The 27920-nt window shown below is 30.1% G+C and overlaps 3 protein-coding genes and 1 long non-coding RNA gene across 4 annotated transcripts in view; 1 reads left to right on the top strand and 3 right to left on the bottom strand.

Annotated features, from left to right (window-relative positions):
* Positions 1-706: 706 nt before the first annotated feature.
* LOC113403354 (sec1 family domain-containing protein 2-like) lies at positions 707-8274 on the bottom strand. Its single transcript, XM_026643873.2, has 9 exons — positions 8020-8274; positions 7678-7929; positions 7224-7529; positions 6437-6609; positions 5312-5538; positions 4456-4625; positions 2920-3203; positions 2040-2201; positions 707-1163 (listed from the first exon to the last, which is right to left on the bottom strand). The coding sequence occupies exons 1-9, from the start codon at positions 8188-8190 to the stop codon at positions 959-961; spliced, it is 1950 nt and encodes a 649-aa protein (XP_026499658.2). The 5' UTR covers positions 8191-8274; the 3' UTR covers positions 707-958.
* A 1816-nt stretch (positions 8275-10090) lies between these two features.
* LOC135193599 (uncharacterized) lies at positions 10091-11787 on the top strand. Its single transcript, XR_010309315.1, has 2 exons — positions 10091-10293; positions 10381-11787. It is a non-coding gene; the product is annotated as an uncharacterized LOC135193599 (long non-coding RNA).
* LOC113403371 (cytochrome c oxidase subunit 6A1, mitochondrial-like) lies at positions 11646-13742 on the bottom strand. Its single transcript, XM_026643904.2, has 3 exons — positions 13537-13742; positions 13284-13432; positions 11646-11814 (listed from the first exon to the last, which is right to left on the bottom strand). The coding sequence occupies exons 1-3, from the start codon at positions 13625-13627 to the stop codon at positions 11731-11733; spliced, it is 324 nt and encodes a 107-aa protein (XP_026499689.1). The 5' UTR covers positions 13628-13742; the 3' UTR covers positions 11646-11730.
* Positions 13743-15026: 1284 nt separating this feature from the next.
* The window catches only part of LOC113403370 (autophagy-related protein 101), a 60523-nt gene continuing 47629 nt past the window's right edge, over positions 15027-27920 (bottom strand). The window contains exons 8-10 of the mRNA XM_064216773.1: positions 16097-16191; positions 15813-16011; positions 15027-15244 (exon numbers count right to left, since the gene is read on the bottom strand). Coding sequence (XP_064072843.1) covers positions 15140-15244; positions 15813-16011; positions 16097-16191 — 399 coding nt within the window. The 3' untranslated portion in view covers positions 15027-15139. The remainder of the gene's footprint in view (positions 15245-15812; positions 16012-16096; positions 16192-27920) is intronic.

Genomic DNA, 27920 nt, shown 5'->3' with positions numbered 1-27920 from the left:
ATATATTTTTTTAATGAAGTAAATTGTAGACAACTATGATATAAATATTATTATAGTCCATTGCATTGTTTAAAATAAATAGCCATTATTATACTATATATATTAATAAAATAGAATTTTTATAAATACAAGCAATATATTGATAGTCAATTTCATATTAAATAATCGTTTGTATAAATATAATTCGACAAATTTATTCAAATAAAAACAGTCTTAATATTTTTATATTAAACAATCATCAAGAAAATAATACAATGTTAATAAAATGTTTGTAACTGCACGAAATACAGAAATTGTTGACTTATTAGTAGAAAAATTGCCATTGCATTTTTTTTGATAGAAAAGCGCGATAGGTTTTAATAGTATAACGCAAATTGGAACCCAGGAGTTTGAGATCCGTATTCGCAGACCATAATGAGTAATGTTCTTTACAATAAATTCATACATACACATACCAATCAAATTACGGCTATGCCTATAACAAGATATGACAGTCATATAATTCAAAAATAATACAAAACAATATTTATTATATATATTATATAATAAAAACATATTAATAAGTTAATAACAATGATAATGGAGACTATGTCTAACCATATTCAAAAACAAATATAATTTCATATTATTGATAATTGTATCCAATGTAAACATACTACAACCAATGGCAGGAGAGATGGCAGACAAATGAAAGAATTTGACATTGAATTAATACGTCATGATTGGTCGAGATCTAAATATAAAACATAATTATATTGAAATGGCGTTTTATATGTCGAAATTGTTATCAGTAAAATTAAAGTTGTTTTATAAATAAAGATATAATCATGAACTATTTATAGTGTACAATGTAGCAGAGCTATTAGAAAATCTCAAAGTATAAATCTAAGGTTTGTTTAACTTTCATCCTCCTGCCATTGAAATAAAGTTTAACTTACTGTTTAGTTACATAACCTTGCTATAAATTGAGAACATCTCTCATGGCCTCGACGGGTGTTACGAATTTAGTGGAACCGATGTGTACGACGTTATCGACTCCGCTGGTGATCACACTACGATGCAACTGCTTGCACTCCTCCGCAGTGATTCCTCCAACCACAAAGAGTATCACGGTGGAATTGTCTAGTGGATGCTTTGGAGTCTTTTTCTTGCTTGTTAAAATGCTGAAAAAAAATGTTGAATTATTTTAAGTAAAATATAAAATGAAATAAATAAATGTTATCTGTATATAGAAATTACTTTGTGTTTGTGAGAGAGTTATTAATCTATACTTGTAAGACTGTTCTGACTGACTTTCAACGCATAGTTAAAACTAACTAATTTAAAAAGCTGACCTTTGAAACATGGGTTTATTTTTAACGTTAACAGTCGCTGAGAATATATTTTGGAAAATTTCAACTTTAAGGGGGAATGAGGGTGAGGTTGTTTTGTATTATTATTTATGATTTGACATATATATTCATTAAAATCGATTTACCATCGATGCCGCGGGTGTGTACTCGATACTTGATTGTATGTATACACAACAAGTGACGAATGCCACCATTAATTGAGGAACCCTTACAATAGATTTTTTTCTGCATTAATATAATATTATTCCATTAGCTAACCGCACGAGTAAAATGCGGGATGATTTTTCCCGACATCTTCTACAATCATCGACTTTCAGCGACTTGTCCCACAGCCTTAATAACTTATACATCAAAACAGGGTTGGAAAAAACAGGATTTAAAAAAAAATCGTATACAACACGATTTAAAAAAAAATCCTAATTAATCACGATTGCTTTGATTTTTTCGCTTTATTATTTAATTTAACTATATTTTGAGAAAATCATTGATTTTTATTGAAAACATCATTTGATTAAAATCGCTATTTAAATCATAATGTTTTATTCATGACAACCATGCATTAAAGGTTTCCTCACGAATCACCATTGGTTAAAACCGTATCAAAAACAAAAAATAGTTTATGATTTTATCGCATATCGGACAATCGAACCCAACGGGAGCACTACTTTACTAAAATTATTGTCTCACTTTAGACCACTTCGTAATAGATCCTTGATTCCCTCATTCCGGTGACGCAAGTCCGTCAGTTCCGGTCGGTCGGTGTTCACGAGGTCGTCTACTAGCTGTTGCAGCACTCCGCGGTATTCATGCCCCGTGCCCGCCTCACATGGTTTCAATACAGAATTGTACCTAGAAAAAGATAGATAAAGAGGTCTATTTAGGGTGGTTGTGAGTTATTTATGTAATAAAATCATAATCTCATTAGTTAAATATCAACTTGTTTCTATACCACTGCTGCACAAAAATATCCACTCCTCTAAATAAGTTTTAGGGCATATTCCACCTCACTAAGTTAAGTAAATACATATTTGTATGAATTGCATCCGACACGTAGGTTTCCTTCACAGCCGAGAATAAGACAAAATAGAAACACACACAGCTGATACACATGATAGCTCAACAGTGTCCGGATTTAAACGTGCAACCTTTTATTAAAATCTACATGACCTAGCTTTCAGGTAAATCCACATTTTTATTTTTCTTAAATCCTAGTCTTCACCCCGTCGATTCGATCATAATTCGGAAAAATATAAGACTTTGCTTGTACTAAACATTAATAAAAATAAAGCTCGTTAATGGTCACGAAAAAAAAAGCGGTTTACAGATGGTAAAAAGGTATTGAGTTAGTTTATCTTTGCCTAATTATACATAAACATGTATAAGAGACGTGATGGCTCAGTGGTTACAAGAATGCGAATCTTTACCGACGATTCTGAGTTCACCATGGCGGATGAGGATTTCCGTGTATTCACCTATCCTCATTGGAGCTCCAAACCTTGTACTTAAAAGAGAGTGGGGGAGAGGACTGAGCTTTTGCCTGTTATGTTTATAAGTGGGAGAAACTTACTTCTGCAGTATCCTCCTCATCTGAGAAACATCTTTCAAACGCCCCATTATTTTATTCGAAATCACTTCACATTCCTCGGGAGTCACGATGTATCCGAACTCGCTCGGAAACAAACTCTTATGATCTTCAAATATAGCAACACTGAGGGCCTCCTGCACGCTTTCCTCGTGTTGTTTGTTGAACATCACCTCTGTTCCCATAAGAGAATACACGTGTATCAATAGAGCTAGAAGATTCTCAAGAGGTAGACCACGAACTTTCCTCGTCTTGATCAGATGGCTCATCTGTAATTAAATAAAATTATAATAATTATTAAATACGTTTGTTTAAGTATTTAAATATCAATTTCTTATCATAGAGGAGTTAAGGCAAAAGTTGTAGAATATCTGGTAACATGTTCCTACCATTAATTTACGGTAACTGTGATTAGAAACCCAACCCGCATTGGAGCAGCGTGGTGGAATATGCTCCATACCTTCTCCTCAACGGGAGAGGAGGCCTTAGCCCAGCAGTGGGAAATTTACAGGCTGATTATGTATGTATTATGTATGTATGTGATTAGAAACTCAGAAACTTTTAAGTTATTTTCTATATTAATCCGTATGTAAATATAATTTTAACTATAAACTTTTTACGTGCAAAACTTTTATAACATGCGAATGATAATGACAATTACAAAAATAATGCATAAGAAATATATGTATGTGTGAGTTTTTATGTAAAATTATTAAGTTATTCTGTCCCGGTTTACATAAATCGACCGTACCGCGACTGATTCGTTGGCATAAAGTAAATTTAAAATACTATTAAAATAATCAATAAAAGTTTAATTTATATTTTCTTGTAATAAAAACGTCGAAATAAAACAAATTTATTACTAGAAAGTCATTAGGTTAAAATATGACATTCGCAGTAAGAACCCGAAGTTGACATTGACATATGTCAGCAAAGCATATATAATCAGTGCATCTTAAATTTATGGGAAATGACGTATTACGAAGGTTAATTAAGCAAGAGTAGGTACAGGCGAGATGTTGAGTACGCAGGTTATTCGAGTTCTAGGCTAATGATCACAGATTTAGAGCAGGCTAGACTCGATACCACAAGACGTCCCCCCAAGCGTGCCCAATTTTGACGCGATACACAAACTTGTCATGCAACTGTTTGAGTTTATTTCGTGTAATTGTGCCGTTATACACTGTAAAAAGTCTTCTAGAATAGTGAATCGAGTCAATGGATTTATTTCCTACCATCGATGAGTAATTCTGTTCCTCAAATAGCTGTAATTAATTTTACATTTTGATTTTCAAGTCCGGCTGAGGTGACGTCATCGTAGGTATAAAATAATATGACACGCTCGATTTTCATACTATCATAAAAATAATTGTTCCAGCCTGAACTAACATCGGACATCTAGAATAGACGGAGAGCAAGAAACTAGATATAACATCAGTGTTTGCACTTGAATTTGTGCATTACATCGCAGTTGTAATTACAATTAAGAGTATATTAAAATTAAATGTTCTTATTTGGTACCTGGTGCAGTACACTAGTCGACTCTCTGCTAGTTGCAAGATTCTGTAATACTTGTCGTTCTAAACTCATAATGAGTTCTAATTGAACTCGCTTTGGCGACTTCAGAGTTTGTACCACGCCCAGGGCTTGCTGTAGAATGCCAAGATGTTTGCCGATAATGTCATAGTTACCTAAAATTAATCAGATAACATAATTATAATGATAAACTCCTCACCTCGTAGGCTACCTGTCTGAAAAGTGAAAGGCGAGGGACATAATATATTCGATCATATAGTTTGCTATGCATTTTATCGTGAGATTTATGCGAGGGAAGTATGAACTATGTAGTTAATGTTTCTTATGGTCCAATGTCTTTAGCGAATTAATATTACGTGCCATCAAATATAGTCCATTTTAATGGCAGAAATAGGTATTAATAAACAACAATGACCTTTATTTTATATGACGTGATTGGTCGACATCTAAATGATTTATGGTACAGCGAAACGATGTTCGTGTAAATGGCGTTCAAAACGCCATTGAGGAAGTTTTTATCGGAAATGTAAATGTGAAATTTTAAGTGGTTAATAAAATAGTGAATAAATAAAGATACATTCATCAATAATGCATTAAAAACTGTGTAATGTACAATATGTCTGAGCTGCAAGAGATCGCTTTACATTGGGATATGAACATATGGAATATTTTTAGGTAATTTGCCTTCGTTTTTTAAATTGTGCAATCATAAGACAGATTAAATATGTCTTATGATTGCAAATTTTTCTGAAGATATATAAAAAAAGTGTAAAATAAACCACCCCTCTTTTTTTATACACAGAATATTTCCAAAACAACACAATACTAAATTAAAAATTACCTTTTGACGCTGAAATGATTTTTTCTACACTCTGCGGGGTGACCTTCAAAAGTGTTTTAGGCCCTGGTGATTTCTGGACGTCGAGTTTAGACAACTTATTGTAAAGATCAAACATAACCTCCTTCTGTGATTTATTGATCATGTGGTCATATGTTTGGGCGCAGGAATCATCATTACCATGGTATAAGCAACCCGGACACAGCTGTATATCATCCGGATGAGAAATACTAAAAAATATTATTACAAATATATAACTTCCAATTATCAAGTAAACTTTTTATGAAAACATGTAATTAAAAAAATATTACGTATCTGCATTTTTATAACTTTAAAATAAGCACTTTACATGTTTAATATTGGTATTTATAACGTGTGGTAATTTAATTGTCAGGTAGGCTCGCTTGTAAGGCTGCAGATCGAATGATCTTGGATTCAAATCTTGAGTGGGACGAATCAAACTTCATTGAGTATTTATGTCAAAATTTTCATTCTCAGCAAAGCTCGGAATTTGCCAGTTAGTAGTGCAAGGTGCATTGCCTGTGAAAACCTTTGAATGACCAATCATTCGGTAATCTCGAGTTGAAGTCATATTATGTCGGTTTATGAGAGAAAATAACATATGCTCACACTTATGCACAATATTATAATCTCCTTTACCAATTGCCGACGTAAACGAATCATTATTATCATCATCATGTAACGAATCCTAACTCATATTATGAATGGGAAAATTGCGTTGTTTGGATATGTGTGTGATTGTTACTCAATCACCAAAAAACTGCTTAGAGAATTGGAATGAAACTTGTGCCTAGGCAACATATGTTCTTGAAGAGGACAGGATACTTATTTAATACATTTCTAATTCATAAAAAGTGAAATTAACATTCTGGTTATTTCCATGGAGATCATGAAATTTTGAACACATATAGATAATATCATATATAAATTATTTTTGAATATGTTGAGAGCTGTCATTGATGAATATGCAACTCGAGTATATAAAAATCAAACCTATGCTTATAAAATAAAGTGCTTAATAATTTCTAAATAATAAATGTTACTTAACTAACATAACAATTAATAAACACATTCCATTGAAAAAACTCTATTCACTATAACACTTACACATTAGCCTCACACAGCGGTGACATGTCTACTGCAACATCATTGGAATGTCCCGGAAACTTTGGAAGTACTGCCATTATTTTATCAAGAACAGATTCCATTGAGTGACTTGTTACACCACATAAATCTAGTGTACGATCTACAATTATTAATGAAACTGGCTGGGAACAATTCTGAAAATAAGATAAAAAAAATTGGGCAAGTAATGCATATTTTTATAAATAAATTAATTTTTCTTTCTATACGTAAGAATCTGTCCTAAGATACTGGCAATTTTACTTCATTGATTTTCAATAAAGTTAATGCCCTGCTTGTTCCTATGTAGCCAAGAGCAAAATTGGTGATGAAAAAAAAAACATAGTGAGGAAATCTAAATGCATAGCATTCAACAAGATAAAAGGCTTTTGCCCAGCAGTGGGCCAGTAACAAGCTGCATTCACAGAGATATTAAACAAGGCCCAGTATTTACTTGTACATAATGATATAGTCCCACTGACATAGCCATTAGAATAGAATATTATGATATATTGAATGAAGTATTCATTAAGTAAAGCCTTACAAAACATATGTTAATATTTTCAAACACACATATGTATCAATTTTGTATGCTAGGCAAAATTAAACCTATAACTGCACAAATATATATAAAAAATGGTGTGAAACAATGGGATTATTAATCGATTAGGGTCTTAAATCTGTGCTGAGGAATACAATGAGAGATTAGAACAACCAAAATCTAGTGTCTTTGGTTTGAAATAAAGATTTTTTTAAATATATTAAGCCATACCTTTCTCCTTGACACACAGACTGGGGAATTCTCCAAGACACCAGCAATTAGAGAGCTAAAGGTACCCATGTAATAAAGATCCTCTTTCATATTCATCGAGTCCAGCATACTGTTAAGTCCACTAGCCAATCTTCTGGCTAATGACCGCTCCTCACTTGTTATGGTATACAAATCTACAGATGGTGTGTTTGGGATCAATTTTCCATCATATGTCGGATATACCTTGTGGTATGGTGGTGTCAAAAAGACTACATTTGTTGGTGATATTGTGAAAATAGGGGTGAAAACCACATCTACCATACATTGCTGAAAAAAATATACTTGATCATATTTTTTTTATTCATTAATATTATGGTCAAATGAATTATTCTAACTTGTTTTTTTTTTACATCATTCTATAAAATATGACATAGACTTAGGCCCAAATTTATACAATGATATACAATATACATACTTTTTTTCCAATCCATTCAATAAGCATATTCTCTAACAGTTTAGTAGCTTCGGCTTGAGCTTTTCCAGATGACACCAAATCATTAAGGTCTTTACCATCATTAAGTTCCAAATAAACAACGTCCAAGCTGACACAGGATATGAGTATACAATGAGTAAAGTCACTGTTGCGAATTATCTCGCTAATTGTACGTAGCTGAGTACTTGTTGTTTGTGTTATGAATACAGCTTTCCTTTGCTCCTTTTTTGCACTCTGAAGGTTAAATAATTATATTTATTTTTACAAAACTGTTTAAAAAGGGTGTAAACTAAATTTAAAATTAATAATATGTGATAAATGTACCTCAAAGGGCGATAGACTTTTTACGGCAACTGCGCCATTATTAATAAGATTGAATAGACCCCCGTCCCAATGCAAACATTCAGCGCTGTTATCGTCCAGAAATACTACAGCGCCAATAATCCGATTGTATACCTCTGACCACCATTCTTTACTAAATTCCTTTATAGACATTATTGCAAATAAACAGAACAAAAATAAATGAACTAGATTATTTTTCTACAAAACAAATTAACATATATATTATGGTTTGTGTTTTTTTTAATTGCTGCACAAAAGTCCAAATTTATAAATACAAATATCAGTAAATAATTGAAAAACATATATATTAAATAACAAATTATTCACTTCATTAGAATGTTATAATAGTAAAAACTACTACAGCTATTTTATAAATACATGTGTTATTACTACGTATTAATTTTTAAATTATTGATTGTGATTTACGAATTATGTTTACTATGAGTTGTCAATTGTGACACTGTGAGTGTGACATTTTAATTTTTATCGCAATGACAAGTGACATGAGCGTTATTCGTGTCATGAATATATACTATATAAATTTAAAATTAATAATTATATTAAAATGTTGCTATACTATATTCCAAATATTAAGATTTAGTAACCACTTTTTTATATTATATAATCCAGAAAATAATTAAATAGGTTTACTCATACACGTGCGACTCCAAAGTTTTAGGTGTATGGGACTATATGTATTGGTATATCAAAATTTTCAAATTTCTCAATTTGAAAATTTTGATGGACATACATAAAAAGGATATATAGTTGATGTTTCATTTTTGATCTGCACATTTTACTCTAGATAATAAAAAGCTAAAAAATAATTAAACCTAATTATAAATGTCTAACGATTTTTCTTACTGATACACGACAGACAAAGATTGTTTTTGATAAAGAAATATGATACTTTGTAATTTTTAACACTATGTTTTGTTAAATGTATCCTAAAATTGTTATTACTGTTGATGTAATATATAAAGATTTTTCGAATACATTTGATAGGGTTCATTATGGATTATTCTTTCTGAAACTATTAATCTTGAATACAGGAGCTCATAAATATGAACTGTTAGGTGTTTTATGTCATCCGAAGTCTCGATCCCTTCAAGGGTGTATCAACAGTAGCGGTTAATTATTTTTTTTTTTTTTCATCTTGTTTATTTACAACCATATAATGAAATAAGAAAATAGTAGCCTAATGTATGCAATGTGAGATCATCCACATCATATTAATGTCAAGTTTTTGTTATTTAATAAAACAACAAAAAACGAGTATGAACTCACAGGGCTCGGTTTTGAAATAATACGTCCGTGGTCATCAGAGACAAAAAAATAAAAGACTTTTGTAAGAAACAAATCCGCACTTTTAGTGATCCACTAGTTGGTGCTTACTCAGCTCAATGACTGAGCCTTACGAGTTAAAGAGGTAATAGTCTCAGCGTTGTAGAACCACGGTATAAACTTGGATGGTGTGTTTTTCTATAATTCCTATCGTCTGTATAGTTTTATTTAATTTACTTTTATTATTCATTGCATATTCTTTAAGTCTTTTCTGTATTTCTTTGTACTTAATATTATATTCTGTAATATATTATTTTTAGAAATCTTAACAAATGTTAATCCTATCATAAAATAATGATGTTAAGAAATTTTAAATCTTAATTTTGTATGTATCCATATTCAAAAATTAAAAAAAATATATTTGGAAACAGTCCAGTAGCACCAATAATTAGAGCAGAGGGAAAACGGTAGTAATGTAATGTAACCATGCTACAGCATGGTAATATGGGTACTAAATGGTGTAATATTTGTATGGACGAATAGGATCTATTTTCCATTTTTGAAAGTATAATATTATTATTAGAATTTATTTCAATTACGGCAAATCTAACCTCCAATTTATATGCCTAAATATTTGAGCTACGTTATTTTTTGTAAAAAAAAGAAATACAAAATGAAAAATATATCATATGTTTGGTTAGTGAAATCAGGAAACTATTGGTTTATTATAGAAAATACATAAAATAAAATAATTTATAGCTTGGCAACCCTGTCTCCTAGTCTGTCTAAGGTCAATAAAAGTAGGTATTAAATAAAACTAATAAAAGTGTACGAGAATCAAACACCTACTAATTAATACGTACATAATTACTTATATATTATTTGTCAATTATCTCTTACAATACGGTTTTAAAAAGTACCGACTGGTCATTTGGAAGTTACTACAAGATCCTGAACAAGTCACTATCATGTGTACGTAAAGGAGATAGCAAACATCATATTTCATCTTATTATATGCAAATTATTTGTGATTATTATTTAAGATTTCTTTCATTATAGTTTGGAAACATAGCATCTGAAAATGTCTGAACATAATCAAAAGCTAGCCCTTAAAAGACATGTCATTTCGTTGGAGCAAAAAATACAAATTTTAGATCGCCTTAAAAATGAGAAATCATCAGATGTTGCAAAGTCATTAGGTTTTAATGAGGCAACAGTTCGGACCATACAAAGAAATGAACAAAAAATACGAGCTTCAGTTACTTCTGGTTCATTGCTGTCTGCAAATAAGAGAGCTCGTTCCAGAGCACCAATCATTGAAAAAATGGAAAAATCCCTTAATATTTGGATTCAAGACTGTTCAAAAAAACGAACTCGAATAGATTCTACCATCATTAAACAAAGAGCACTAAGAATATACAATTTCTTAAAGGAGAATGAAGAACCTGATACTGATGCCAATTTCGTTGCTAGCCGAGGTTGGTTTGAGCGTTTCCGAAAGCGATTCTCTTTACACAACATTACAATAGAAGGAAAGAATGGTTATGCCGTTCATGTAACCCCCAAAACTTACCCAAAGGAATTGGAAAAAATTATGAACAGGGTGGATTTACACATCAAGATAGTTAATAAAAATGGTTTTAAAACTAAAGTAAGATAAGATATTAAAATAGAAGTCTAACTATTGGAGCCTGTAGCCCAAAAGTGATATTATAATTAAACCAGCTCTCTTTAATTAGAGGAAAGTGTTAATATTGAAGGTATCAATATGTAACTCGGGATAAAATGGAAGAAGATATTTTACCAGCTGATTCAGAAACTGATAGTACTAAGAATGTGAGACAAATAGTGGTATCAACCCTAGTTTCTGAAGATTTTGTATTTTGTTTCGCTGTACTTTCGGAAAGATGATACTTTGACTAAAACACAATTTTAATTTTATGAAAAACTTGAGATGATTGATGATATGCTTACCATCCTTAGTTGCTTTGCTATTATTAAGCATTACAAATAGGCAAAACAAATAGGCAAAACAAATTTATTCAAACTAAAGTATGCTAAAAGTAGAAAATGAAAACATAAAAATGAAGTATTGTAATGAAAGTCAAACTTATTCAATCAAATAGTAGTATTTTAAATTAAATTGATTGCATGTTTTAAACTTAAATGAAATTGTTTATCATGCTGGTCTATCCATAATGTTTTTAAATATAATCATCAAATAATGATTTAATTCACACATTTTTTATTTAAGGAAACAATTATTTTTTTTGTAATTATTATCCTACAGTTGTATGATGATTTATTCATTGTAAATAAAACTATTTGCTTTGAAATTTCAATTTTTTATTGTATTAGGTACTTATCACATTTTTTAAACTAAATACTTCAAGAAATTTAACAAGCAAGTTAATGATCTTCGTAGCCACTGGGCAAGGCATTGACATGGGGATTGTGGAAGAGAGACTTCACACCGTCACCCCATGGGAACCGCTGCAAAAAAGAATTGTATATTATTTCAAATACCCAAACATTAATAAATATTTAAAGTGTATTTAAAGACAACTGAAATGTAGGCTACATTTATCCATTTATTTACAGTTTCTTTGTTCGTATTACTATACCTAAAACCAGACTACATATTTAACATGGTCAAGAACTTTAATAAATCTAATATAGTATATCAGATTATGATTAGCTATGTATGTATATAAATATATATGCTAATGTGTTTGAAGTTATATATGTATTATGCATAGATTACTTTATAAACTATAAAAAAGAATATAGTTTTACATTTGATTATTACTCAACTAATAATATATCCTTATTTAATCTTTTTTTGTTGGTATTGTTGGTTAATGGTATCAATTTCTTCACCAATATACAATGCATATAGACAAAAAAACATTAAGAAATCCTAGACAACTGACAACTACTACATCTAATAAACAAAAGTATTATCTGTATTTGACAATATTGATCATGTCCATATTGAAGATTTTTCATTCGGAAATTCAGTGTTTATCAACATCAGTTTCATATTATTATTTTATACATACAAAAACACTTAAACAAAATAAATCACTGTACTAACATATTTGCCACAATTGCCTAATGAGCAATTTCAATAAGTAGAATAGAAATTCACATAGAATATTAATTCATATTGGTAATATATAATTGTTTTTAACTTTTTACACATTCTATAACTCTATACTTTACCTAGGCTTTGACAATTTTGACACTACAACATTGCATAATTCCAGATACAATTCAAAATCATAAACTAACAACTAATATAAGAGTCATAACTATTATTAATTTTCTACTCTTATTCTCCTCTTAGGGTTTTTGTTTGATATAATAACTACTAAATTTTGTTAAACCAACTATTAAATTGAGTTCACAATCAGAGAAGACATATATATACACAAACAAACATACATACATCGAATAAAAAAGAAGCTGAATTGATACCTTTTAAAACAATCAATTTCTTTGATTCTTGCTTTATGTGTCAAATTAAGTAAGACCAAAGAAAACCCCTTCAAATATGTATTCGGCAGGCTACATTTTAACTGTCCCCAATATTAAAGATTAATATTAATAAATTGTATAATTTAGATTTAATTCAATGCCTCGAGGGTAAATTTTCTATCAAAATAAAAATAGGAAATTAAGCCTGAATTGAGTACAAAAATTGGCCACACCTTAAGATGCCTATTATTATTAAAAATATCATACCAGTCTTAGTATATGCAGTAAATTTTAATCTGTTTTCAGGAATCATACTAATTCTTAAAATACATTATTTTATCTTAGTGCATGTTTAATTAATTGTTTACTTTATCAAAAACAAACTATATATATATATATATATATACATATAAAATTCTTATTTATTATAAGTTTTATATATATATCGTAAACAAAGATATTTTAACGGTCTTAAGGCCTACCTTGGAACGGACACGCATATATTCATAGGCAACGAACGGGGCACGTTCATGGCCGGACTCCTGGTGACCTAGATAGGCATTCAGCATTCCCAAGCCAACAGCTGGGAATCCAACGAAGAAGGACAGCTTCTTCCACAATTTCCAGCCACCTGGTCACACAGAGTTAAATAAAATAGTAACATAAATAGAGATAAGATTGGACTAAGGTTATGCGATTACATAATTATATAAGATTTGAAAAAAATTAACTCACCTCCATGTCCGCCAGCGGTTGCAGCATGGGAAGCAAGGCGAACATTTTTCTTAACATATAAATTTGCAGCTCGCTGTATGTAGGATGCCATTTTCACGGTTTGAAATATTTTTCCCGAATGTCCTAAACTCAAGTTTGAACTGTCAATGTTATTCGAATTGTCAAAATTATTTAATCAATATTGTTGACTATGGAATAAATCCTGCTTCGAATTCTTACAGAAAAAACTTTTTTAATTGTAGAGGTAACCTTCTTAAAAATATAAGAAATTAATTTTACAGTCCAATTTAATTTGATATATTTTTCCTTTATTTATAGTCCAGTCATTATATACCAAAAACTGGCCGAGAAATGCAAATGAACCAAGAAGGCGGATTTTTGGATATGTTGTAAGAGGTTTTTTTGTTTTAAAAAAACCGATTATGTAGATGACAATTTCTCAATATATACCACGAGAAAGGTGAAAATAGAAAAAAACGTCGTAACTGCACGATTACTTTATTTTTCAGTTACGCGATATTTCAATAACCATCAATGGTAGTATGGTAGATACCATTGGTGGTTATTGAAAAAATGTCAGTCCTAATTTAAATTTAAAGAATAAATATTTTGTTAGGACGATGAGTGATAAAAATGGAAGGATGGCTCCCTTGACCATTTAAAAGGCATGGACTAATTTGGCCATTGTGTTTAAAAAAACAAAGTATTATTAACTCTTTATTACCAACTAAAATTTTAAAAATATAATTTTGTAAGAAATCATCTTATACGATAACACAAAGCCTATAAGGATAAATGATTCTGGTACTTAAAAAAAATGACCAATGATAATAGCTCAAAGTATTGGTTCCAATCGTTCAGTGCAGAAAATGTAATTCAAGATAAAAACACCTACTGAGATGAAATCTGGACGACTAAAAAGATGATTTGCAACAATTAAGTAGTTTTGTTGCTTGTAAAATATAACTCAAGATTCAGTCAAGACGTCGTATTCAGTGCTGCTGTTTTTTTTTTTAATTTTCGGATTAAGAAAGTAAGGGAATAGTGAGTACACTTGTGTTTTCGCACATACTTGTACATAATATGTACATATCTCTTGCAGTTGACTAGTCTTGCTTGAGAAAGGCAACGACCGATCTTGATAACGACAGTTGCCAAGTATTTTCCCTAAGCGAATGTTGTATAAAAAAGAACCCTTATCCGAATCATTAAAATTTCTAAATTATGAGTATGAAGTAGGTATACAGACCTATACTCATAATATGTGGATATAAGTTAATAGGAAATAAAAAAAAGGTACGGTTTTTTGATTATTTATTTATTTCTGCTCTAGATTGAGATTAGGATCACCTATAATATAAAAAATAAATTTGCGCTAGATATTATATCAATTATTGTCAGATCATCATTGTCGTAAGTGAGAAAAGAAATTAAATACCTAAACAATCAGGTATTAGCAACTACGTTAAAAGCTAATTCAGAGTAACTTAAATTATCGATTTATGTATATCTGAGATATCAATTAAAATCTACACTATGATGGCACCATGACAAATTAAGTTTCTAGGATAAAGTTATCATAAGTTTATAGTGGTAAGTATTCTTAAATTAACATAGGTTGATCGAACTCCTTGAAACTTGCACCACCGTTATGTGATGAACCCTGAGTTTGCGTAGGTTGATTTTCCAAAACATATCTAGGCGAGATCTGTAATAAAAAGGAATAAATATTACTAATAGTACTTTCCAATTAAAGCATATTTAAATCACCTGATGGTAAGTAGTCACAACCGCAAATAGACATTGACGCTGGAAGAAATTTTAACCATCCCTTACATGGTCAATGCGTAAGACGCTAGTGAACTAAGATGTTACGTCACAAACCTGAACACAACAACACTAAGTATTGCTGTTGGATGGTAGAACCCAGACCTACCACAATTACATACGGTCAAAATGTATGTGATGGAAGAAAGCTGGTAATCTTGTTCAACAATTTTAAGCTAAAATCTCCAAAGAACACGACCCTACACGATATACAAAAATCATCAAATATATATTTAATGTTTTGCATTAAAATAAACAATTCTACATTAGAATTAAATTGTATGAAATTGTTTTTCAACACTGTATTACTTAGTTTAAGTATACATGACTTCAATTTTAAATCACAAATTTTAAACATTTTAAGTAGTAAATATACGTAAGGAAGAAAGTAATAAGTAAAACATTTATTATTATTTTAATCTCTTCTATAGGCAAGGTAGGTAAGGTACCTTCTTAGCTTTGACGTGTTCGAAGTTAAATCTCATATAAAATGCTGTTTGTTGCAGCTGCCGCAAGTTTCGTAAACGAACTTTGGGATCCATATCAAGTAATCTCAGAAGCAAAGATCTAGCTGCGTTTGACAGCTCATTTGCACAACAGGGTAAAGACCCAGGCTTTGGCTGAATAGTTTTTAATTCTTGCTTATCACTGTAAAGAAAAAAAGTGGAAATTAATTATATTTTATATTAATAAAAATTTTTGGTAAATGGTATTTATTATTATCAATAGATACCTGTTATTTTCACTACTGATTGCGTTAGTTGAACTTGTGGGCTTATGTTCTGAAGAGTCATTTGTTGCTGATACGTTAACGGCAGGCGCTGGGTACTAAAAAGATAAAATACCTTTACATTATTACATGTAGATACAATGATTAGACGCTGTAGAAAATAAAATTGATAAAAATTGTTTTTAACTTAAATTAATTTACAAAAATATAAGTTAAAGTTACATGCTGAGATACTATAACGACTTTTTATTTATTTATTTAACACTATTATTGCGATAATTTTAACCCCCATATGCATGATGCAAAAGTTAGGGTTAAAATTATCGCAAATAGTCACCCCTATCACCTCCTAACGTGAATACGTCGAATTTCCAATAACGACTTCAATTAATTTCATTACAACATTTTATTATCTTAAATATTTATTAGTGTATATATATATAAAATATATTAAATATATAAGTATATATTAGTGTGTAAATATTTGTATGTCTACCCCGATTCTATTCGATCTAGCCATTATACAACACATAAAATAATTAGTTATATACATATATATATATATATATTTAATCCTAAGATTTCTGTATTTTGTTTGTGGTGTAACAATTAACTATGTATTATACTTACCAGAAATAAAACATGTACATGTCACAAGAGGACGAATTATAAATTACTTAAAGTCTTAGATGATTTTGTCTCTCAGTTTAATGAATGTTACAAATTTTTAAGTCAGTCTTTATACATCAGTCAAATTTTTAAAAGAAAAAGAAACCAGAAAATCGTGCCTACCTATTAAATGTCACCAATCTGTTAACGATATATTAATCGACCGTGCAGTAAATGTAACCAATTAATACTAGTTACTAAATGAAAAAAACTACTGCAGTGAAAAAAATACAAACAAAATTTTAAGGGACGTATTTCTAAAACAAGATTAAAATTAAGCAAGTATTTATTGGACTTAGATATTTAACTTTCTCTATCTTCTTTCACCAATAAATCATTCGACTAATATTACTTGGATGTTGAATATTATTAAATATATTGTTAAATTTAAAAAATCAAGATCATTTAATAATATTTTGATATTAATAAATGATCTTGATTTTAGCACTGGAGATATGTTTGCAATGTTGAATTCAGGATTAATATTTTGAGCTGGTGGTTCAATGGATAGCCTATATTAGGTTCGACTCCAGTACATAAATCGGGTCGACGTTGGATATGCTCTGATCTGTCGTATTTCCCTTAACTTTGGAACGACCTCTTTGTTACCGGGAGATGCGCTTCTTTCGATGTTTTATATTGTCCTCTTTTCGCCATTCCAAATCAAGTAAAATTTTAATTAAATTAAGATTTCGGAAGTCTCCATGATTGGTCCAGTCGAATCGACCAACCTAGCACTGGTCCATTGTTGGAAATCTGGTCTTTTTTACTTCTATGTTGATCATATAAATTCATAAAACATCTCATTCATAATTTTTTTCAAATCAATATAATAAAAAACAATATAATGTTATTGCAAAAAAATACAGCGAAAAGCCCTAACAAAGTGAACAGGGATCATATAACTAAAGGGTGTGAAACATGACCGGTATACGACTTTCTTCTATCATATCCAAAGACGGTATAAGAAGGGCTGACCGGGGGCGACATTGGCATCGAATTGAGAATAGTTGGTTGAATGGTCGAATGGTTTTCGAGATTTTGAAGCGGTCCAATCAAAGCGCCGATCCAATGATTGTAACCTTCCCCAATTATTATTTTTTCTACCCGTATATCCAAAGTTTATTTAATTGATAATACTAAATCTCATCAACAGTTGCCAACGTAAAAAAAAAGAAAATTCTTTGAAAGACTACAGGAAAAAGCTTTTTTTATTGCCTATTTATATACGTACAAACATTTTACGAATAAAATGACACAGCATCAATTATTACAGACTAGTACGAGTACAGTCTGAAATATATTCATTGACTCTACAAGAACATAAAAAAAAAAACATTAATGTGCAGTCTTATGAGTAATTATATAATTGTGAATCCTACCAGTTCGTATACACGGCCCTGAAAAGGACATTCATAATTGTTATACCTGTATAAATTACTTGTTACCGCTACATCGAACTCCGCAATAAGTAACCCGTAACTCAACATAATCGCCCACTCACACCAATGAACTTACCCCATTAATATTCGATCAAGTGTCCCATACAAGCATGAATGTATGTAGATTCATGTTTCTTACTTGTTTTATATCTTGCACCTTCATGTTAATTATAAAATACTAACTTTACTTTACATTAAGCATTTTTTTTTGTAATGCCTAACTGAAAAAAAAAACTAAACGAATATACATAAAATTAAACTAGAAGACGCATCGCGTTTCATATAAGGTTTTGACATAATATCATATTACCTATCACTTGTTTGAAAATTAGACGTGTCGAACGTGTATTTAATCTTGTCTTATTATAAATGAAAAACCGAGTTCCTATAACAAGTATCTATCAAAATAAATTTAAAAACAGATGATTTATTTTACGACGTGCTAATATTAATATACCTACCATATAAAAATTATCGATGGCAACTTTCTAATGGAATTTGTTTATGCAGAGTGCTATTATTTCTGAAACCAAATATAAAGCGAAAATTCGCCCTCATTATAAAAAAAAATAAAATAACAATGAACAAAATAATTGTGAAGTATGCAAGATACTTTCGTCATATTTAGATCTAATAAAATAATACTTTATCTATAGTCGTTTATATACTATGCGTATTATGTTTATTAACGAGCATCAAACGTGTGATATAACGCCGCGTCTAAGTAACACACATGCAATTTCCCTAAGCTATGTCTACACAGCCCCGGTCTCACAACCCGTCTACCCGCCTCGCTTTACAGAAGAAAAAAGCAAACTTCATCGTCTAAAAATAGGGAGCCAGCCCCTTAATTGCACACTTGGAATTTACAGCACGTTTTAACGATTGCGAGTTCAACGAGATAAATGCACCTTAACGCGAGGGCGAGGTAATGGTCCGCAGATTGTGACGGTAGTTAGTATTACATATTAAAATAAAACAGTGAATATGTTAAAAAAGCAACCACGTACGTCGCTCATCTATCCATAGTGAATTTTAACACAAAAACATTTGAATTTAGCGCGACATCAATGTTACCGACCGATTATATGTGAGTTGTTATAGGGAATGTGCTTTATTAAAGGCAAACGTGATGCATTTTGCATCTAATCAGTATATGTTAGGCGCTCGAGAGCATAAACAACCAAATTTATGTGCACATTGATTTGTTAAGCACCTATGTAATGTTTTTTATTGCTACCGAAAGAACGTATGGCGCATGGTCAACTGAAGTAGAGTGTAGATAAATTAAAAAGTTAACAATATACCGTTAGTATTAACGATCAGACTACTAATCAACTCTTATCTTTATCTTTGTCGAAGTGACCGCAGCCGCAGTAAAGGCTTATACTCGGATCTGGTCACGACTCGGCCGCATTTGTGAATGAGAATTAATTTTGGTTGCATTGATACAAAATTACTTTTCCTATTTTACAAACTAGACACATAGATATAGTTCTAGTCATTTATGCAGATTTTTCTCAATTATAAGATCCTTTAAAAATATATCTCAGTAACGATATCGAATTGGTTACGTACTTAATTACAGTTTTTGTTTATTATATCTTAAAGGAAAATATATGATGTCTTAAAAAAGGACAGCAACGAAATAAAAATGTCTTTTAAACTTTAATTATCTGTAAAAATATTTAGAAGCGAACTGGATTCTTAATGAAATTATTCATATCCTGTAGTTAGGTAAATAGCGAACAAAAAAAAAACAAAAAAAATTAACGCGTAATGACTAAAGCAATCTCAAAATCATCAGACATCAGAGGAAGTCAATATGAGTAAACGCTACAAGAAGTTGGTATTTCAATGCTTAGAAACAAAATCAATCTGATAGTTTTTATTCGTAAAAAACTTCCGTGTTATTCCGTTGTAATTAAATTCCATTCTTTAGTACACAGGATGAGCTAGACATGTCTTACATCATTGCGTTAATCAAATCTCTGGCAAGGTTAGGTTTTAAATTTAGTTAAAACGTTTAATTCCATCATTTAACGTTTTCGTGATTTTTACAAGGTCATTTTTTTTATTTACATATTTTGACGGGAATTTATTTTAAGCCTTTCGAATGGTCAATTAAGAAGATTGTGATTTGATAAGGACATTTAAAAAAAGTTAAACTTTATCCTATGTTAAGATAATACAAGATTTTGGTTACTACCAAGGTATTTTAATTTTTTTGTTATTTAATAGTAGATCTGTTACAATTTATGTTTAAAATTAAAAATTGTTTGTAATTGTTCGTGAAACATAAAAAGTAGCATTTATAAGGAGTTTTTAACTGGCAATTATTTTCCTTTTATTGATTTAATTGCCTTTTTCGGTTTCGATAAACATCTGAATAAAATATATTTATCGGTCGTTCTTATATATTAACCTGATATTATTTAAACATTTATTCAAATAATAAATAAAAATAACAAATAACGAATTCCAGTTGGCCGACCTGAAGTACCTAAGTCTCTGTGTTGGTTCCTAAAAATTATATCACCGTACCAATTTGTGACTAATTGCGGAATGGCCAAGTTAGACCGCGCTTACTATAATTAGGTATTATTACTGAGTATAGGATCTTTTTTCATGTAGTAACTAAACTACAGTTGAAACAAAAATATACTGTATCTTTTTTTTGTGTCAAGGTAATATAATAGAATATGATTTTTTAAAATTTTACCTTGATCATGGCATCTAATTGTATACCATATCTAAATTTAAACAAGTTCGCGCTAATAAAACTGGCAGTTGTTACATGTCAGGTTATGTCGCAAAAACGATAAAATGGTTCTGCATATTTTATTTAATGTTGTTTTAAAAATAGAACGCTAAATATATACCTGTGGGAACAATTGTAAGATTGTCATACTATATTAATTTTGGTTTTTAGAAAAATGTTGAACTTCAAATTGGCCCCTAAAGATAATCATCAAAAGTATTGTAATTTAATAGAGATAGTTAATTAAACATCTATTTACCATGCGATTGCGTGTCAGATTGTGTGACAGTCACTATTATCGTCCCATACAAACATTGCGGCCTTGGCTTGATCGATGATGTTTCTGTACGGTTAGTATTGGGCAATTATTGAAAAAAAAAAATACACGTATATGCCACTTACAAAGAGACCTCCGCAAAAGCGGCGCCAGATATAATAAGAATTGAAACTGATCGAGATTGCATCTGTCTTATTGTTAGAAAATATCCCAAAACAACAAAGTAACATTAACATAATTCTTAGAGTACAAAAAAGGTATATGAGTGTCTTCAGCAGCGATATTTTATAAAAAATATATATTCATAAATATATCAAGATATATTAGTACATATTTTATATTACAAGTTTCCGGTACATGTGGTAAAATAATATAAAAAAAATATATCGAATCAGTAGAGTTAAAAAATACCAAAATATTTTTAAACGCACATGGATGTATGTCGAATATCAAGGACTAAAAACTATAAAAAAAAAAAAACAATTGGCTTTACGAAGAAAGAAATAGATGATTTGCGAATGTATCACGAAAGCCTTTTAAAGTCATTGACTCGATGGATTCATTAAAATTTAATGGACATTTTATATATCTATAGCTACTGAATGAAAACACATTAGCGTTATCTTAAATCTTTCTTATTAATAGAGACATGACTGACAAGAAATTAATAGGAATTCGTTTTATAATGGCGCCAACTAAATAGAGGTAAATCGATAAACTGGCACAAGTCAACATATAGTATTTATTTCGATATGTATTTTTTAAATTACATGTAAGTACCACTTTTGATATGTCTAATATTATATGACCTTTTTAAACTTAAAATATCTTTTGGGACAAAATCCGTAGATAAAGTGACTTATCACAAACCATCTTGAATAATGGAGATTGGTTTGTTTAAGAAAAAAATCTTTGTTTATGGTAAAGTTTAACACAATGAAGCAAGTTATGTTCAAGAAGTGCCCGTTAAAAGCACGGGTAATATTCGATTCGGTCAATATTAATCGGTAAACTAAATTAACTAAATTAACCTAATATTAAAATCTAAAAAAATAAACTCCTGATGGAAAATTTACTAGAATAATGTGTGGAAAACGCCTTTAGTGTGTTAGTATTTCTTGCGGATAAATATATCAGTCGTCCTATTTCCATTAACACGCAATATTAAAATGAGTAATATGCTCCGTTATGTGTGATGTATTTGACATATTAAGATAAAATTATGAACGGAATGTGCGATGTTATTCTTCTAGTTAATGTTTAATAATTAATCCTCAATAAAAGTAATAAAGATATTCTAAATACAAAAATATCATTTTTCCATTTTTAAATTATTTCTGTAAGATCGTTTATGAGAACAAAATATAGGAAAAAATATTTGAAAATATAAATAAGTAAGACAAATGATAAAGTGCGAAGTGAAAAAGGCCGAGTATTTTAGATACACCAGTGGAGCTTGTTGCAAGCTGCCCAGACCGCGGTCAATGGCCTTGACATTGTACCCGTTTGTGTTTACATAAATTTTATATTCTTTCTTCTACTCTCGAAAATAATGTGAACTCCATATTTTTTTTTAAAACGGGACTTTTTATATATGGTAATTTTAAATGTTGATAGAAATAATCACGGTATAATTGAGGCGTTAATTTATTTTAAAGTTGTCGCTTTGATACTTATCATTTTGATATGTTTTCTTTATGTCAATTTGCATTTGCCATACAAATAAATTACGTCGATTAAAATTAGTTAGTCTTGTTGACAATTTAACGTTAGGTTTTATAAGGACAAAAATATTATAAAAACTAAACACATAGTCATATAATTAGTAACAATGTTTTGAAGACGAGCTAAAACTTACGAAGGCTTAGGAAACAATTATCAGTAAAATATGAAAATAATGTGAAAAGGACATATTTTAATATGTGTAAAATTTACCAAACTTATTACCTTAACAAAAAGCGCAGTAAAAACAAAAACATTGTGTACCTCGTCATTTCGCCATATAAATTTTAACGATGCGGAAACAACCTTCCTGTTATTACATACGGTTAAGTCAGAGAACGATTAGCAGTAACAAGTGTGTGGGGTAGATTGTCTTGTTTCTTGTAACACTTTAGTCTCGCTAAAGCAGTAATGTACGTTGCTCACACGACTCACTTGATTTTTTTAAGATCGTTTCATATCATTCGAATGCTCAGATGTAACAATATTACTTCGTCTAAACACGGTTTCTTAAATCTTAACTATTTTACAATATTATTTTTTGTTTATAATTGTTTGTCTGAGTGTAATAACAAAAATTAATATAGGTACATTTTTTTAGATAAAATAAATACTTCTAAATTTACTTCGAAGTGTACTCCCGAAGTCTGATATGACAAATATCGTTGTATCTGTCTGTTGAAGCAAACTATTTATTTGTACGTAAAACACGTTCGTTCAAGTATCAACAAAGTGAATAAAAATAACATCTCAGACACCCCGGTTTCTCAGCACAAGTAGGAGGTTCGAAATCATCAGAGCATGAATTGGTTGTCTTGCCTCGTTGCGACGGGGCGCCAGCGGCTCGGCAGAGGCGACACGAAACACCGTTTTATATGCAAAACCTGAACTAGCCTGTACCTAGGTAATTTTACAGTTTAAATTCATACTGTTAGCTCTTTGGAAAGAAATATTTGACATTTGACACTCTTTAAATACTTATCGTACAAGTTAATAGACGTATTGAGTCCCAAACGTCGCTACGAAGCAGAAAATGTTTAATCTTAAAAATGTTTCGTACTTTAAGTTTAGTTTTTTTTTTAATAACAAAGGATGGCAAAGGTGGCCAGCTTAGGTGAAATCACCTCGCCCTGCAGACATTGCCATTATAATAAATATAAACTATTCCTTAATTGTTATTGGGATTTCACCCGTCAAAGTTATGTATATATCACCGATTATGTCCAGTATCTTATTACACTGACTCATTCTATAAACCAGAAACAATACAAAGTATTGACGTTTGGTTGATTACCTAAGTAACTTTTTAAATTATAAAAGACTAGCGACCCGCCCCGACTTCGCACGGATGCATTTTATTAATAAAGAAAATTATCTGTTATAAATATCATTTATACCCTATAGCATCTAAAAATAATGTACCTTTCTACCAGTGTTTTTTTTTTTATGAAATACAAAAAGAGTTTCTTCTGCATTTATAATATTAGTATAGATTTTGTCTTTGGATTGCAGCTTACTTTCTAATACATTTTTAATTTATCAGAAAAATACGTCTTATATTATTTGAAGTCAGAGTATAATTAAAAAAATAATAATTAACTATTATACATTATATATATTCATAAGATAGGCTCTCAGGTTCTTGTATCGCACTTAAAATTTCGTGGATGTTTTTATGAAATATTTATCTCCTAGTATTTGACTCATAGATATACATTTAAAAATCACGATCAGTAAAATAATTTTGATAATGATGATTATGATTTCCTTCCTTCGTGGGGTACTTAGCAACCGCTAATGGTAAAAAGAGGTCGAATATCTAAATTTTGATTCTATTATTGCTTTATATATGCATGTTATCTCTCTTGTTAATGAAAAGGGTGACCTTTAATATATAAAGAATGAAAAAATATAAAAATGCAACAAAAAAAAACAAAAATTAAATAACTCAAATTATTTTTTATTACAAAAAGATTTTATATGTACTATAAAACTGTCTGAATTCAGAGCCAATAAATTGAAGACTTTAAACGTTCGATATAATTTATATTATTTATTTTTCTCTTGTTGAATGATAAATATTGGCCTTATTTTTTGTCTGTATGTTTAACGTGGCAACACACAGGTTCAATATCCTCAAAAGTGAGTTGAAAATATTTCACTTAATTAAAAGTATCAGGCAACTGTATTACCCAAAGTTGTTCAAGTTACTTCTCCTCTTGAGGAGAAAGATTTAAGCCTATTTCATCACACCACTCCTCGTATTACTACATTGAGCACAACATTAATTATAATCACAAATTAAAATACTTAGTGCTGCTTATCCGTACTCTTAAACTCTCAATTATGACTTAACAAATACGTGACCAAATCTATTATATTGCGCTAATTCTCTAATAAGTAAATATAAGAAATAATTAACAAAATCTTAATTTCCACTCATTTCAATGTATCTATATTTATTAATATTATAAATGGGAAATCAACTCTTTCTGTCTGTCTGACTGTTGCTCGTTCAACAAACCACTGAAATTTGGCATGATGTAATTTTCATATATTCATAGGCTTTTTTATGGTCAACACCTGACGACCAACCCGTAAAACGCGAGCGAAGCCGCGGGCGACAACTAGTAATTGTTATATTCGCATCAATCTCAAACTATACTTTATAATTGTGCTTTTAAATACGATAGCACTCTAAGAGGTCAGTGTCGAACCACCACTTTCACATCACACGACCCGAATACAGAGCTATTCAGGCTTCGAATCATTTCAAGTCACTATCTGCATTACGCGTTGTAAAAAAAAAAGTATCTCGAGAAAGTCACAAAGGTTTATACTTCTGACATTATCGATATCAGACGGAAATCATAAGAACGCAATTTATTATATCGCAACAGAATGTAGGTACTTATATATAAAGACTACACATTATTGAGATAATTTTAAATGCATGGTTTTTCCTTGATATTGTAAATAAAATTTAATAGGCTAGATGCAGAACCATTTTATGATCATTATCTTAGTTAAGAAATAAAACAAAAAATAATATTTCTTTGTACATGTAGACTGAATTAGTCGTTTTTTAGATGATTTAAATATATATTTTTTTATGATTAGGAGTTATTATTTTGTTTGACAGTTGTCAGTCAACTAAGCTAGAAGAGGTTAGTTGATTGGTAATGACACGATCGCCTCCGGGCTTTTTTAAACAACGGAAATATATTTATTTATTTTGTACGCAAACAATAATTGTAAAATATGACTTGATGATTGTAAAACAATCCCGCTGAGTTCGTTTCGTTTCCTCTTAGGTCCCAGGTGTTTATTTTCGAACCGGTCGTAGATTTTTGTCTATCAATAGCTAGTATAACGTTTCTATATAGAATAAACATTTTCAGATTTGACTTTGACTTAGGATGATCTCAAAGATAAAAAAGGTTTAACCAAATCGCAACCTCAGGATTTAATATTTTCAAGACATATTCACATCGTATATCCTTATCCTGAAAGAAATTATTATCGCACCGAAAACCGACTTACACCGACGCGTTTTTTTGACGCGTATTATTTAAATGTTAAAATTATTATCTATTGTAAATGTCGTATATCAATTTGAATATAATTGATTCTTATGTAAGTAAACAATTTATTTCTGACATTTCACGATTATATTCTGCCGAGAGCTTCAAGTTGGCTTTCAGAATAGCTCTACATCATATACATATGTATAAATCTATTCCCTTCCAAGGCTGTTTGCGGGAGCTGGAGTTAACGAAAGTCCCGTTCCTAACTATAAATAAACTAATTTATCTGTTTGTTTTTATATTAAAAAGTCAGTCGATTGTTAAAATGACAAACCAACAAACATTCATATCTATAAAATTTCATATCTATAAAATAAATGGGGATTCTAAATTATAATAATTGCTTATCATTTAACGAGAGGTAAACAGGAAGAATGATTGTGTGTTAATGTCAATGTGCAAATGCTTTTAACCAGAGTTATATTTATTCATGTATTTTATTACGACACGTTAAAAAGTATAGAAATAATTCTTTCTCTATCGTTTAGAGAATTATATAATGAGCGACGTCAAACGAATACGTACCACTATTTGTTTAGTAATAATCTTTCATTTTTTATTTGTTAGTAATTAAAGGTAATAATGTCATCACATAAAATTACAGGGACGTGCGTTGGTAGTCAGTCAGGACAAACGATTTCGTAATAATAGAAATATTATTTGTAATTCATAGTGTATAGTAATAAAACATGTCATGATAATATTTTATGGAAATGTAATACTTCTTAATTTTTATCGAATGAAAACACTTTTCTAGTAATATTTGAACGAGAAGAGATATTCTGTAATTTCGAATTACAGAACCCGATCGTGAAATATCAGACTGAGGCACGCATCAAAATAGTGTACGTGTAATATTTTTTTAACATTTCACGAATGTGTGTTTGCTCTCACAGAATAGTACTGCAAGTAGGTATTTTTAAAATCTTTGTGTTTAAACGTTCATTACGTCACAAAGAGTTTATATTATTGAGCAGGAAAGTTTCAACTTTATTTAAAAAAGATTATCTACTCGATATCCTTGCATACATATAAAAATATTTTTTTTTTATGAAATATTTAATTAATTAAAAATTAATTCCGATTTCATTCATATAGGTGCATGCGTGTATAATATTTTTTAAATATATTTTTAACATATGTTGCTTGTCTACTAAAATAATAAGGAAAAGTTAACCAATCAATTCACCAAATACATTCAAGAAGCGTCTTATAATGTAAATATATTTCACCAATAAAACAAATGATTCATCTTCTGTAAGTAAAAAACACGACAAATGTTTTTGGTTGAATGCAATAGACCATAAAACCTGTCCTTAAACCTGTAGACATAAAAAAGAAACTAAACAAAAACAGTTTGTAACTAAAC

Source organism: Vanessa tameamea, chromosome 13, assembly GCF_037043105.1.
Source record: "Vanessa tameamea isolate UH-Manoa-2023 chromosome 13, ilVanTame1 primary haplotype, whole genome shotgun sequence".
In the NCBI taxonomy this organism is placed as follows: Eukaryota; Metazoa; Arthropoda; class Insecta; order Lepidoptera; family Nymphalidae; genus Vanessa; species Vanessa tameamea.
Note: the sequence above shows the minus strand (reverse complement) of the source record. Positions and strands in the feature narration are given on the sequence as shown.

Coding starts and splice junctions, on each gene's coding strand:
- LOC113403354 (XM_026643873.2), bottom strand. CDS start 8,190: ATGTCTATAAAGGAATTTAGTAAAGAATGGTGGTCAGAGGTATACAAT. Junction 7,930..8,019: donor AAAGTCTATCGCCCTTTGAG/GTACATTTATCA, acceptor TTTAACCTTCAG/AGTGCAAAAAAGGAGCAAAG. Junction 6,610..7,223: donor TCTGTGTGTCAAGGAGAAAG/GTATGGCTTAAT, acceptor TCTTATTTTCAG/AATTGTTCCCAGCCAGTTTC.
- LOC113403371 (XM_026643904.2), bottom strand. CDS start 13,627: ATGGCATCCTACATACAGCGAGCTGCAAATTTATATGTTAAGAAAAAT. Junction 13,433..13,536: donor AACCGCTGGCGGACATGGAG/GTGAGTTAATTT, acceptor CTGTGTGACCAG/GTGGCTGGAAATTGTGGAAG. Junction 11,815..13,283: donor ATATGCGTGTCCGTTCCAAG/GTAGGCCTTAAG, acceptor TCTTTTTTGCAG/CGGTTCCCATGGGGTGACGG.